Source organism: Lissotriton vulgaris, chromosome 1_1 (genome assembly GCF_964263255.1).
Source record: "Lissotriton vulgaris chromosome 1_1, aLisVul1.2, whole genome shotgun sequence".
NCBI lineage: Eukaryota > Metazoa > Chordata > Amphibia > Caudata > Salamandridae > Lissotriton > Lissotriton vulgaris.
Window position 1 is genome coordinate 1,313,643,507 of NC_141685.1, and position 14,282 is coordinate 1,313,657,788.

Genomic DNA, 14,282 nt, shown 5'->3' on the forward strand with positions numbered 1-14,282 from the left:
AGGATGTATACAGTTACATGCTGGCCTTTAGGAACCAGACTAGGCGCTTCAGAGATCTTGCTCAGGCAAATCTGGAAGCCAGCCAGGAAGAGATGAAGCGGTGGTACGACCGGAATGCCACTCTGGTCGAACTTCAGCCTGGTCAAGAAGTTTGGGTCATGTCCCCTGTGGAGCCTTGTGCGCTCAAGGACAGGTGGACTGGACCGTTTAAGGTTGTGGAGAAGAAGAGCGATGTCACCTACTTGGTGGACTTGAAATCTCCCAGGAACCCCTTGAGGGTCCTGCATGTCAACCGTTTGAAGCCCCACTTAGAAAGGTCTGAAGTGGGCATGCTCCTAGCTACAGATGCTGGAATGGAGGAGGAGAGTGAACCTCTTCCTGACCTCCTGTATGCAAAAGAGCAAGATGGGTCAGTGGATGGTGTTGTCCTCTCTGACACTCTGACCCTTGAGCAGCAGCAGGATTGTCGCCAACTGTTGGGACAATTCCCTGATCTGTTTTCCTTGGTTCCTGGTGTCACTCATTGGTGTGTCCATGATGTGGACACCGGAGACAGCACTCCTGTGAAGCACAAGGCTTACAGGGTGACTGACAAAGTCAGAGCATACATTAAGGAGGAGGTCTCCAAAATGTTTGCCTTAGGGGTGGTTGAGTCCTCTAGCAGTCCTTGGGCCAGCCCAGTGGTCTTGGTCCCGAAGGCTGCAGCGTCTGGTGCTTCACCAGAACCTCGGTTCTGTGTGGATTACAGAGAACTCAATTCAGTCACCAAGACTGACGCGCACCCCATCCCCAGAGCTGATGAGCTCATAGATCGGTTGTGGGCTGCCCGGTACCTTAGTACGTTTGATCTAACTTCTGGGTACTGGCAGATCGACTTAACTGATGGGGAGAGGTCAGCATTCTCCACACCAGATGGGCTCTACCAGTTGCGGGTTATGCCCTTTGGGATGAAGAATGACCCTGCCACCTTCCAGAGGTTGGTCAACCAGGTCTTGGCTGGACTGGAGGATTTCAGTGCAGCCTACCTAGACGACATTGCAGTGTTCAGCGCCAGCTGGGAGGAACACTTGCGCCACCTCCCGGAAGTGTTGTTAGCCCTGCGCAGAGCAGGCCTCACAATCAAAGCCAGTAAGTGCCAGGTTGGGCAGGGTTCTGTGGTATACTTGGGGCACCAAGTAGGGAGCGGCAAGGTGGCCCCCCTGCAACCCAAGATTGATACCATCCTGGCTTGGGCACCGCCCAAAATCCAAACTCAGGTGAGAGCCTTCTTAGGTCTCACGGGTTACTACAGGAGGTTTGTCAAGGATTATGGTAACATTGTGCACCCCTTGACTTCGCTGACTTCCAGGAAGCAGCCACGAAATGTGATCTGGACGGACGCCTGTCAAACGGCCTTTGACACCCTGAAAACTGCAATGTGCACAGCACCTATACTCCAGGCACCCGACTTTTCTAAAGAATTTGTTGTCCAGACGGACGCTTCAGAGCATGGCGTGGGGGCTGTTCTAGCTCAGGTGAATGAAGAGGGCCGAGACTTACCTGTAGCCTTCATCAGTAGGAGGTTACTTCCCAGGGAACAGAGGTGGAGTGCGATAGAGCGAGAAGCATTTGCTGTGGTCTGGGCGCTGAAGAAGCTAAGACCCTACCTGTTTGGGACTCACTTCCGGGTTCAGACAGACCACAGGCCCCTCAGATGGTTGATGCAGATGAGGGGTGAGAATCCAAAACTGTTGAGGTGGTCCATTTCTCTACAGGGGATGGACTTCACGGTGGAACACCGCCCTGGCACAGATCACGCCAATGCTGATGGTCTGTCCAGATTTTTCCGCCTTAGTGGTGAGGACTCCCTAGGTCAAGGGTAGTTCTCCCCACATTTCAGCTGGAGGGGACACGTGTTAGACCTGACATCATTGGCTTGAGTCTCTCCTCCATTTTTTTTCTGTTTGCCTCCTCTGTTTACGATGTTTTTGCTGGTATACTGCTTTGGGCACTGTGCCACTGCTGATCAGTGCCACAGTGCAAGTGCTCCCTATGTAAAATTGCTGTATTGATTGAATTCCATGTTTGGCTTATTTGGTTTACTGTCAGTCCCTAGTCTAGTGCACCAGGAGTGCCAGGGCTTGTAAATACAAATGCTGCTGGTGGGCTTGCAGCACCTGTTGTGCCACCCACAAGAGCGGCCTAGTAAAAGTATGTCTACAGGTCTGCCATTGCTAGACCTACGTGCAGTCTGGTACTGTCACGCTGACTGCCCAAGTACACCTACTTGCCAGTCCCCAAACCTTCCCTTAACTCCATGTTAGTCACCCCTATGATAGGCCTGAGGGCAGGGTGCATTGTAAGCATAAGGTAGGACAAGCCTGACCAAGTTGGCATGTCCTAATAGTGAATTACAGCTATATTCGTTTTTCACTATTGTAAGGTTACCTGCTCTCCATTAGTTAGAATGGGCTGCCATGATTATTAATGCTATAATCCTAGCTGGCTCGGGGAGCATGGTACAATGTCGAGTTTGGTATCTCTGAACTCGGGGTTTAATCACGCATCCGTTTGTGTGGATGGTTTTTGGACTCTGGGTTTGAAAATAGCACTTTTAGTAAGTGGCTATTTTCTTGTCTAACTATTTCTGGTTTCTGCTGGTTTGGTGTGTGTGTGAGACAGGAGCTGGGTGGCTCCAGAGGTCTGAGTGAGTCAGTGTGGGATGAATGGGACATTTGCATTGAGAGTAGGGGGAGAGTAGTTCCTGATAGCCTGCCCTGCCTGATACAATGCTGGCTCCACCTCCTGCCAGGCGACTGATGACTCTGTGCCTGCCAGGGACGATCCTGGCCCCACCTCCTACCAGTAGGCCGATAGCTCTGCTCCTGCCAGTGACAATGCTGGCTCCACCTCCTGCTGGGCGTCTGAGGACCCAGCCCTGCACAGTGAATAGGCCAGGTGCCTCTGCCTGGGTACACCCACAACAAACCCAGGATGTGGGGAAATTCCCCTGCATGGACAAAGGGATCAAAGCCAAAAAGGGGTATAAGAGAAGGACCCCTGAACCAAGAATTTAGATCACTTCTGACAAGGAACCCTGAACCAAGGACAAGAAGCCTGCTGAGCCAAGGACTTGCCTACCCCTTCTGCCAGAGTACTGTTTGCTGGGGGAGTCCTGCAATTGCTTCTTTATTTTTGCCTAGGAACCAGGAGAGAGGAACTGTGTGTGTACTCTCAAGCTTTGCTAAAGAAAATCTCCAAGGGCTGGAAGAGTGCCAGCCTCCTGTTGAATTCACAGGGCTAAAGGACGTCATCTGCTAAAAAGTGCTTGTTGCTGGAACCTGAAAGTCCAGCACGTCTGAAAGAAACCAGCAATCTCGACGCCGACGGACGCCGCCGAATCCAGCTTGACATCGTGAGTAACGGCTCCAGTGTCCCGCTTCCTCGATGCCAGCAGCAACGCCAGTGAGTAGCGAGTTCGGCTCCAGCTCCGCGTGACCCCAGGTCTGCACCGCTGCTAATCGCATCGACTTCGTGCCCTCTCGACGCCGTGAGCACTGCTCACTCTTGCAACAAGATCATCGACAACGACGCCGTATCCTGCTTCGCCTCGTGAGCGCTGCTCCTACCTGACATCTGTCGACGCCGCTGTAGGTCGCCCCGACTCCGAGGCCCGATTGACGCCGAAGACGCGACGCTGGACATCTCGACGCCGCTGATCATCGTGTGCTTCGCTTTTCCAAGGTACTGTGTTGTGGGGGTCTGTGCGACTCCGGGCTCGACGTAGCGCTCCTCGCGGTCGACGCCGAACCCTTTGGATTAACTTTGCCTCGACGTCGTGTGACTCCATTATGGGTTACATTGTTGCCAAGAACTGTGATTTAAAGAAGAAGAGTTGCTTTTGTTACTAAAGACTTTTGTGCTAAGAAGAAACTACACTTGAACTATTATTTTTCCTTCCAAGAGTATTTATTAAGATTGTGGTATATTTTTGTCGTTATTTGGTCTTGTGCTAAGCCTTATATAAAAATCCTTATGTTTATAATACTACTGTGTTGTGTCCATTTGTAGTGTATTCACTTTATTACTGTATGTGGTCATAAATGCTTAACGCACTGCCTCTGAGATAAGCCTGTCTGCTTTGCCAAGCTACCAAGGGGGTGAGCAGGGATTATGTAAGTGTGTGATCCCCTTGCCATGACTAGAGGAGGCGAGTCCCTATTTGTCAGAAGTGTATACCTCTGCCAACTAGAGACAGCCAAGTCTAACACTCCCCTGATGTGCCCAGTTTTCGGCTGCCCAATTTGGTAACATGGTTGTGGTTGAAAACTCCTCCCTCCCTACTAGGTCCAGCGGCCCCCTCTAACATCTCTTCAGGGAACACTCTAGCCGGTCTCCCAGCGTCTGTCCTCCCGAGGCTACTACAGGACTAGTGGGAGGGAGGCTCATCTGTTTTTTTAATTGATGCATCTCAAAAAGGGAAATGGACAAGGAGTCAGAAAGACTACTGACAAGGGCTTTTAGATCTTTTACTACCTGGGTCAGGTCTAATAACTGAACATCAGGAAGCTTACAGGAGGAATCCATACCAGTCATAGGACTACGAGACATGCATTGAGTCAAGGTAAGCACAGGGGTGGTAGATGCAGTAGTAGGTACCGTATCTTGGCTATACCATTGACTCTCTGTAGGTAGGCCAGTCAACTTGCTTTGATTGTTACACAACTGTCCAAGATATTAAGGGGCATCCGGGCGGGGTGAATCTTGGCCTGTAACACCAAAAATCTGCTATTGCAAGTAAAGTTTTTTATAAAGCGACAGGGCGGTATTGTCACAAGCAATTAGGTTAGGAGTAGGCACTGGTATAGTTAACTGTTGTGAACCTGGGTTCCAGCCTGGAATCTTCTTGAACATAGAGGGAATGCACCTGGGCTCTGCATAGTTACTAATATCAGACTAGACAGTAGGTGTCAACGGCTTGCTCAAGCCTGCTGGGTCAAGTAAGACCTCACAATTTGATATTAGACTATCAACACACCCAAATACCCCTTTGTTTACCATGAGGGCTGCTCTCACAGCGTTCTTTTTCACTTTCCTTTTCTGGACTACCCCCAGTCCTCCTTCCACAGATTTTCTCTTGCTCATAGTGTTAGTCTAAACCCCACATGATTAGGATCAATTGAACAGAGTACCTCAGAGTACCTTAAGGCTACAAGAGATCAGACAATGTCCATCTGGGCTGGTCTGGTCCTTGTCAGAGCAGGTGAGAACAGTAGAGTTGCCTAGTTCTAAGGGTCCAACAGAACCACCAGCCAAGAGAGTAGGCCCAGCCCAGCCTCCCGCGTACGGGCTTGTGAAGTACTTTGTGGACTGAACACTGTTCTCTTACATTTGACCTCCTCCAAAGTATTTAGATCTCTGTTCCACCTTCCCTGACAAACATCACAAGCCCAGATAAGACAGGATTTTGGACTTATAAATCAAATAATAGCAAGGAAGAGGTCATACGTGAAAACCTGGAATAGAATATGAAAAGCCTGGGAAAAATACTTATGCCATGCTTTATGGAAAGAGATACAAAGGGACGATAAAACTCCAGCCCATACTTACTTTAATGCTGCAATAAAAGATCTGGGGATTCAATTAATGTGGGCAAACCCCCTGCCCCCAAAAAATTGATTAGTAAGACAGTATTGGTTTTAAATGATAAAGAGAAATTTGCTAGCAGAGCCCATTCCTGGTCGGTGATCAATTAATATAAAATTCTCAAAATTCAACCATATCTAGAAACTGGTTGTTGGTCAAGTAAACTGAAAATCGATTTTATGCAGTATCGGTTTGGCAGAATCCCAGGTGAAGAAAATGAATGGAATAAAATAACTACAAAAACACTTTGCAGACTATGTAATAAAAAGGAAGGAGAACATTTTACACATTGCATGTGTATGCCCAGGACTGACAAACGAAAGAAGAAAAATGCCTAAATAATTTTTTATTGAGCAGTAAATCAGCACTCTCAGGCAAGCAGTTATTACATGTTGACCTACAGGTCCAATGATCAATTGTCGTTTTACGAAATTTTTAAACAGTGAAAGAAAAAAACAATTAGATACATCTAAGTTTTGCCCTGCACAGGAAAGTGTATAAAATAAGCAAAGTTTATTTTGAATATTTTGATTTGTTGTAATCTCATGTCTTTTCTGTATATAGCATTGCTAATAACATTGCACTTTTAAAACAGCACAGTACATATGCACTTTAGGGATATAAAATACCGCCAGGGATCAGAAATAGGTAGAAGGATGATCTCCTTTCGATGCAACACCATTCACATTTTATAAATAGTAGATCTTCTTATAAAAGCTTCCTTCTTTTTATCATTTTTTCAAATACTACTCGAAATACGTTTGATGTTTAATCTTTTTTAAATTAATCATCCTTCTCTTGGTGTATGCTATGCTTTTGAATAAACCATGCACAAATATCTTTTGAAATGTAATTCTAAGAAAGTCCCAATATGATAAGTGATCAGTAGTATGAAAAATGACGTTTAATGATCCAGTACGGCATGTTATCACAGTATCACACAATATTTTTAGTATAACTGTTCGGAAGTTCTATGAACCTTTTTACTAGCTTTTATAATTCCTCTTTAACTCTTTCTCTGATGAGTTAATGTGTATACGGTGTTTATAGTTTTTCCCCGATTGCAATGATTTGTATTATTCAAACAATAAAGACTACCTATCTATCAATGTATCAGTCTTTCAATTTTGCCATTCTACATTTTACCATTAAGGGCTGGCCACTCTAAGAGATGAGAGAATGTGTTTCCTAGTTCTCCATTCAGAAACACACTACACCAAAGAGTGACAATCACCAAACCTTCTCCTAGCCACCCTTCAGATAGTCTAATTCCCTTTCCCCTGAATGGTCCTCATTGCCAGTGAAATGTAGGATTCAGTGCAGGAAAGAGATTTAAGAAATGTATTTACTTAGTGTGTCATGCAGAAGAGAAAGACAGGTTGCCGTAGATGGAACACTCTTCACCTTACAAATTCTATCGCAGAATTACAATCGCCTACATTCTAATGACTAGATAGTTCTAGAAAATACTGAGGTAATCTTATGTAGGATATAAACATGTGCATTAAAGAAAGTACAACACAGGCCTTCTCAAAACAGACTCCTGCTTCAACAAGTATGTGACTCAATAAACGGTTGCACCATGCACTCCATCATGCAGAAGGGGGATTTTTTTAAGTTGCACTTATAAAAATAATGGAATCTTCCTCATTGATCAAGTTGGCATGCCTGCTTTAGCTTAAATATAATAGTAACAGTTATTTAACTTTAAAAATAGAATTCATTATTACATCCAACAAACCTCTCTATAGTATGGCCTTCAAACATTCCTAGATCCTAAAAATCTGTCACCTAATATCCTGGAAGTTACCTCACCTAAAACATATACCCATCATTAACAGTAGTAGTCAGACACTTTAAAAAAATGAAACAAAGGTTATTCTTAATATGGTTTGTCAACCCTGCCAGTAAGTTTTAATCAGGTTTGTTTAAATGCCAGCTACTTTGTTTTCAATAAAGTTGATTCAAAATGTCTTCACTTTGCCAACTGTCGTCAATAAAGTTGGTCATAAAAAAAATGCTCACTTACTAATCAAACGTGTGATCGGCCATAGGATTGGAATGTGCTCTCTGTCGGTAATAGCGTTTCTGAGGCAGGGAAACTTCCATGTTGGCGGCCATGTAACTAAGTGTGACAAGAGTCCTTGTTTATATAAAAAAAAAAGGCTGCTGTCGATTCCCACGCGTGATTCAGCTGTGCGCGCCTAGCGCTGCATTTGCAATCCTTCCCGATCGGGCATGGACATAAAAGAAAGACAACTGGAAATACCTCGTCTGGTGTTGCCATTTTGAATTGGTAAACTAAACTCTGTGATCTACGAAGACTGGTTGAGTGTCGAAGCTTCCGAGTTACTTTTCTTCCGCGCTTTCGATGTGTTTGAACGAAGTGGTCATTTTCAATTTAGTGTCATTGCTGATCTCCGCCGAAAAAAGAAGACGCTTATAATAAGATAGGCTAATGTCTTTAGTGACGTGAAGTTGTTCGTAAATATGGCGGCTATTTTGAAGGAGGCGCATACTTCTTAGCTCATCTCTATTGAAATAGTAAAAGTACTTATTATGTCTTGCCGTAGTGCATGCGCTTTGCTGCGAGACGTAGTATTACAATTAGGGTTCCGGGTTTTGTGGTCTTTATGGTTTTTGACATTTCCGTCTGGATTTATCCATATTTATTTTTGTTAACTCTATCTGTGTTTATCCATTTTTATTATGAAGTTTTTGAAAAAATAAAGCTGAAACTGGTATATGTCCACATTTATTTAACCAATAAATATAAAGTCATGCTTGAATGCCTGCCAGGTTTCAGTGAAATGATGAACACCCGCAGCAGATAAATCAATGCACTTATATAAAAAATATGCACATTTCAGTATCAGCCTTGTGCACATCTGCGGTTTACGCTAAGTCTTGGCACTGAACTCCGCTCCACTGGCGTAGTTTGCTCCGCATTCCACGGAGAACGCGAAGTTCCTGCAAAACGTGCGACTCCGCAGTAGAGTGGAGTTCAGCCCCGGACCCTCCTGCCTCCCACCTCCCCCCGCAATAAATATTTTCTAAGTGCAATCTACAATTAATGTAAAATAAAACTGCACTTACTTTATCACTGTGTCCTGGCCTGCCATCCTCCTAGCCGTAATCTCCTACATTAGATATAAGTCATGGTAGGACTGCGCATGCGCAGTCCTACCATGGATTACGGCAAGGAGGATAGGGCAGCCCAGGACGCTGCAATAAGGTAAGCACGTTTTATTTTACATTAAGTGTAGATTGCATTTAGAAAATATTTATTGCGAGGGTGGGAGGCGTGAAGCGGAGGTTTTGGCCAACTCCGTGGTGCTCCGCGTAGAGCAACTCCGCCTACTACACCCACCCTTAATTTAAGCCTCTTTCTTAAAATTCATTTCTTTTGGAACCCTATTACCGATCAATCCACAGAGCTATTGGTCCGACAGTCATGGCAAAGTTTATTTAGAATTACTCAGAAAGCACCGAATTTCCGTTTTTATCCACATGTAAAAAAAAAAATACAGACAAAAAGAAAAATGTTTTTTGTCTGTATTCATCTATAAAAATCAGTAAAAACAGGGAGTTTTATTTACAATTCAGTGGGCTTGGAACTGGCCCACAGCAAACCATTAGTTTTCTTTGTCACACTCATTTGCAGTAGGCTTCCTTTACTTTCTTTGTGTCAACCCCTCCCTAGAGCGTGGACCAAGTTGAGCCCTGGCAAGTCCTTGTCATGAGGTTTTAGACTAGCCCATTTTAAATGTGGTGTATGCATCACCATACTGAAAGGCATTAGTCACGCGTTGCCACCATGACTACCCCATGAAGCGCACTAACGAGTGTGCTGTACTGTGTGAGCCTGCTCTGCAGAAAAACACTGTGGCCTCTTATTATTCTCAATCTAACATAGACAACTCACACTGAACTTTGTTCAGTGGACTAGGGATTTAAACCAGCCCATACAGGCAGCGTCTGTGTACCTTGTGGCCTTTAATAAACAAACAAACAAACCATTACCCGGAGAGGACCCTACAGAGCCCTCACATTGACCCAGGAGTGGTGCCTTGCCTTCTTTAAGAAGGCACCACTCCACTGTGACCAGGCCCTATTTGATTGGCTTCCTTACAAAATGAGGCAGCTGGCAGCTTTGTTTTCCCTGCCACGTCTGCCACTGCCACCACTGTTTCACCTCTGGTCGACACACAACCCCTCAGTGCTCCTCTGCGGAGGAGGTCAGCATGCATGACAGGAGTAGGGTGACCAACCGTCCGTAAATTTCACGGACCGTCCGTCATTTTGCTATGATGTCCACAAGGCGTCCGTAATTTGAGGATCCCAAATTACAGACGCCTTACAGACATCATACTAAAATCGAAATGGGAAATCTCAGAATGGAATGCTGTTTCCCATGCGAGAGGCCCCGTGAGTTTAAAAGATTTCACTCGGGCCTCTCGCTCTTATCTTTTAAACTGAAGAGGCAGCCTGCAGCAGCCCCTCCCGGACCTCCCTCGTGTAGACTGTGGAGTGGCCCATTGTCAGTCTGAGACTCCAGCTAATTGTCATTCTATAAGTGCTAATGGGCCCAATTGTAGTGACAGTATGTGGGGTGCCTTCTCCTGCATGGGACTAGGGCAAAGCATTCTGCTTTTGTCTTGGCGCCATGCTGGAGAAAATAAAAATAAAATAATTAACACCTTTTTCACTGTACATTTAAAAGGCAGATTTCAACATTCAAATTAAAAATACTATTTATTAATGTTTATCGTTGCTAGCACAAATCTTGATTGTAGAAAGGGCCCGTTGTGGCTTTGCAAAGTTGCGCGCATACTGAAAAACTGTGAAGTGCACGATTGGCTCAACCTTATATAAACTTATTTTGACTTGTATTTATTTTGGTTGTTTATGTACTTACTTATATATTATTGTGCCACCTCCTTTGATATGTCTGTAAAACTTATATTTTGTCCCAAATATTTGTCCTGAATTTTGACCTTCTGTCCTGAATTTTTGTCCTGAATTTTGACCCTTTGTCCTGAATTTTTACACTGACCGTCCTGAATTTGCACCCTGCCAGTTGGTAACCCTAGACAGGAGCAGCACAAAGCAGGAAGCCTTTTAGAAATCCCTAAAGGCCACTTGCAAAACGACAGTAAAGCCTTTCAGCATGGTGTGTACAAAAGAGATTTTTTTTGGCCTCCGTCTTTTCTAATGTGGGTTTAGAATGGTCTTAGCCAAATGGCCGTTAAGGGAAAGGTAACTTTAGCTCAGTGATACTCAAAGTACAGCCCGGGGCCCGCATTTGGTCCTCCTGACCATCAGATACGGCCCCCAGGTTAACAGCCTTATTGAGATGCTGTTTACTTCAAAGGGTTCTAGAATTCAGAAAGATGTTAAATAAATGTGGAATATGTTATTTCCAAGCTAACTGCGGCTGCCAGCGGCCCACGCAGGGGCTGGATCAGGGTAATTCACAGCTGCGGTGGGATCGACTGATCTCATCTCTCCCTGAAATGCTCCGCTGCTACTTATCAGGAACAGAATCGCACACACAGGGCTGTGTGTAACCAAAGGTTTTGGCACAAGCGAAGATACGTGCCTATTTATCTCATGTAACTAACGACCATTGACACAGCCAACAGTCCTGAATTGTTGTAGGTATGATGTTCCCTTTGATATCATATATCGGGATTCAATGTAAGACACAGTCATATTCAAGTCAGGCGGCACATTAGCTACGCACAGATTCTTAGCTTACGTGTTTTATGCCACGCCCTTAAAATACGTTGGCAACGCCCCCCTCATGAACCCCCATGCTTTCATCCCAATTAAGCCCTGGGCTGCACATAATTGATACATGGGCATCGAGAAAGACCATTTATAACTGGTCTTCCAGAGCAGTGAGGGATCTGTTCCCCTCCTCAGAGGAATCTTCCATTTCAGGGTCACCAACTGTTTTGGTATGGCACGTCGGTATCAGCACAGGTGAGAGGGGGTGCTAGAGTCCATGGTACTGGAGATTGCTTTTCACTCCCTCTAGGTCCCAATGGCTTGTAGTGTGCATGTATCCATTTCCTGCACCTAACGTGCCAGGCTGTTTTTCACTGATTGTGTCTTTTTAAGATACTCGGCTCCACTTAGGCAATGTCAATTTCTTACCATACCTCGGCACTTTTGTCTCCCAGACAGTGGCGGCTCGTCCATGGGGGCGTTTGGGCGCCGCCCCACTCCTTTCCCACCGTGCGAGAAGGCAGGAACAAATGGTAGTTATTACCGTAATAACTACCATTTGTTTCTGCCTTCTCGCACGGCGAGAAAGCAGAAGTTCCTTGTTGAGAGAGAGGGCGGTGTTACTCGAGGGCAGGGGGAGCGGCTTGCCCACTGTTGTTAAAACTGTCTGTTTTGGCAGCCTGAGAGGCTTCCCAAACAGGCAATGGGCAGCCCACCAGTTCCAAACTTAGCCAATTATAAAGCTCAGGGTCATCCAGGACAGGTCCGTAAATGGAGCAAAGTGTAAACATATTATTTTGAATGACGCATTGTATAATCGCCCATCTGCCATAATTGTCAACTGATGAACAAACAATATTAGCCAAACCCCTTCGTATAAAAATAGCAACACCTTTCGTTTTGACTTCCTGCTTTGTCCAAGAGATTAATTGAAACCCCTCAAGCTCCAAAACCAAATTTCTTCTGGCTTCAATGTGAGTTTCCTGAAGACAGATGATTTCCGCCCTCAGGATTCGCACATCTTCCCTTACTCTACGTCTTTTCACTGGATTGTTTAAGCCACAGATATTAATTGAGGCTATTCTAATACCCCCCCCCCATTCTTTAAAACCAACATATTCCAGAGACATAAACATGAGATATATGCATAAACAAAAACATTTCAAACCAGCTCTCAGATGACAACATTGATAATCTTTTTAGCTTATCACCTTGCTTTCCCCACAAAGGATCCACCACCCTCACCCCCTGCCCCTCCCCCCTACCCCCTACTAGGGCAAAAAGGACCTCAGACCCTTGTGATGCCTCCCGGTTTCCTGAGTGAGCCCCAGGTCGCTCCCTGACCAGGACGGACAAAAAACAAAAACAAAGCACTAGCAAGAAAACAAGCAGAGGAACAGCCCGTATCCCTTTAACCCACGACTCAGATGAGGAGATCACTAATTTACCAAACCACCCACCATTTATAACAATAACCTCCTCTACTATGAATTCAAATAAGCAAAACAGATGAAAAACAGATGGAAAACACAAACCCTTAGAGCCCCCCCCGCTTTACAAAAAAGTATAATACTGTAAACAACTTCATCAGCCATTAGTCAGTTCCTTTAGATAACTTTCAGCCTGAATCTCTGAGGTGAATACCCGGACCTTCCCTTAATGAATAACCTTGAGCCGCGCCGGATTAATTAAATATACTTTGCAGCCAATTTTTTTAAAGGGAGAGATCAGCTGATGTAAGCGCCATCTTCTCTCCACTGTCACATGGCAAAAATCAGGCCGCACAAAAAAAATGTGACCCTCAGCTGATTTCTTTGCATCTGGTCTCGCTTTTTCAAAAATAGCCTGACGTAACAAAAAAATTACCAAAAATATCAAAATCGCCCGAGGTTTCGTGTTTGTAGCAGGATGACTTTTAGCCATTAAAGGAAATCTATGTACACGCTGAATTTCAGCTTCCCAGTTCCAATGCGACAATTCTGGGAAGGCAGCTTTAAATAGCTTCAACACAAAACCTCGTATATCATCCCCTTCGGCTTTCTCCTCAATGCCTAGTAGACGTAAGTAATTCTTCCATTGTCTATTCTTTGAGTCTTCTAGTTTCCACATAATGTCAGCAAGTCTAGCATTATTCAGTGACGTTTTGGATTCAGTACTTTCAAGACCGGCCTCCAGGCCCACCACACGCTCCTCTAATGCTTTTGTCCTAGCTGCCGCCTCTGAGCAAGTTTTGGTTATTTTACGGATAGCTCCCTGTATTTTTTTGGTAGCCAATTGTGCTCGTTTATGCTCTAACCGGGCCTCAGCTTGCATGGCTTTTAATGTGGCATAGATCAGACTGATTGAGGGGACTGGCTCTGGCTTGTAGGCGGAGGCTCTTTGGTCTTCTTCTTGAAATCCTATTTCTTGATCTCCCAGCGCGGTAGGGATGGTCAGTGCATAGTCCCACTGTAGGTGATCACTTGCCTCTGAAAGATGGCTTTCTCATCGTGAATCACATATACTTTTCTTCCTGGACCTACCAGATCGAAGGATGGCCCTCTTTAATGTGTCGGCTGTCGTGGGGGAGCTATTGGTGTCTACTCCAGACGCATCATCCGAGTTTCCTGAATCCAAAGATTTATCAACATCAACATCAACATCTGACTCCTCTGCAAGTGAAAAAAAAAATTCTCCATCCGGAGTGCCTGGTAATGATATTGCCCTGGACGGTTTTTGGGGCTCCCCAATAGGATCACCAAGAAGAAAAATACAATTGGGTTCTGTAGTTTCTTTTTGTATTAATTTAGCTGAGCCTCCAATGCCCCCTGCTGAATCACTGGATACCTCAGCATAGCTAGCTAGTTCATGAGAAACATTTTCTATTAATGCTGCAACTTTGTTACCAGTAATTATGAAACCAGTCAGCCCTGGGAATTAGGCAG

The 14,282-nt window shown here is 45.0% G+C and overlaps 1 protein-coding gene across 1 annotated transcript in view; it reads right to left on the minus strand.

The window, feature by feature from the left end:
* The window catches only part of METTL1 (methyltransferase 1, tRNA methylguanosine), a 185,532-nt gene extending 177,670 nt beyond the window's left edge, over positions 1-7,862 (minus strand). Inside the window, exon 1 of the mRNA XM_086936524.1 lies at positions 7,655-7,862. Coding sequence (XP_086792650.1) covers positions 7,655-7,746 — 92 coding nt within the window. The 5' untranslated portion in view covers positions 7,747-7,862. The remainder of the gene's footprint in view (positions 1-7,654) is intronic.
* Positions 7,863-14,282: the final 6,420 nt, after the last annotated feature.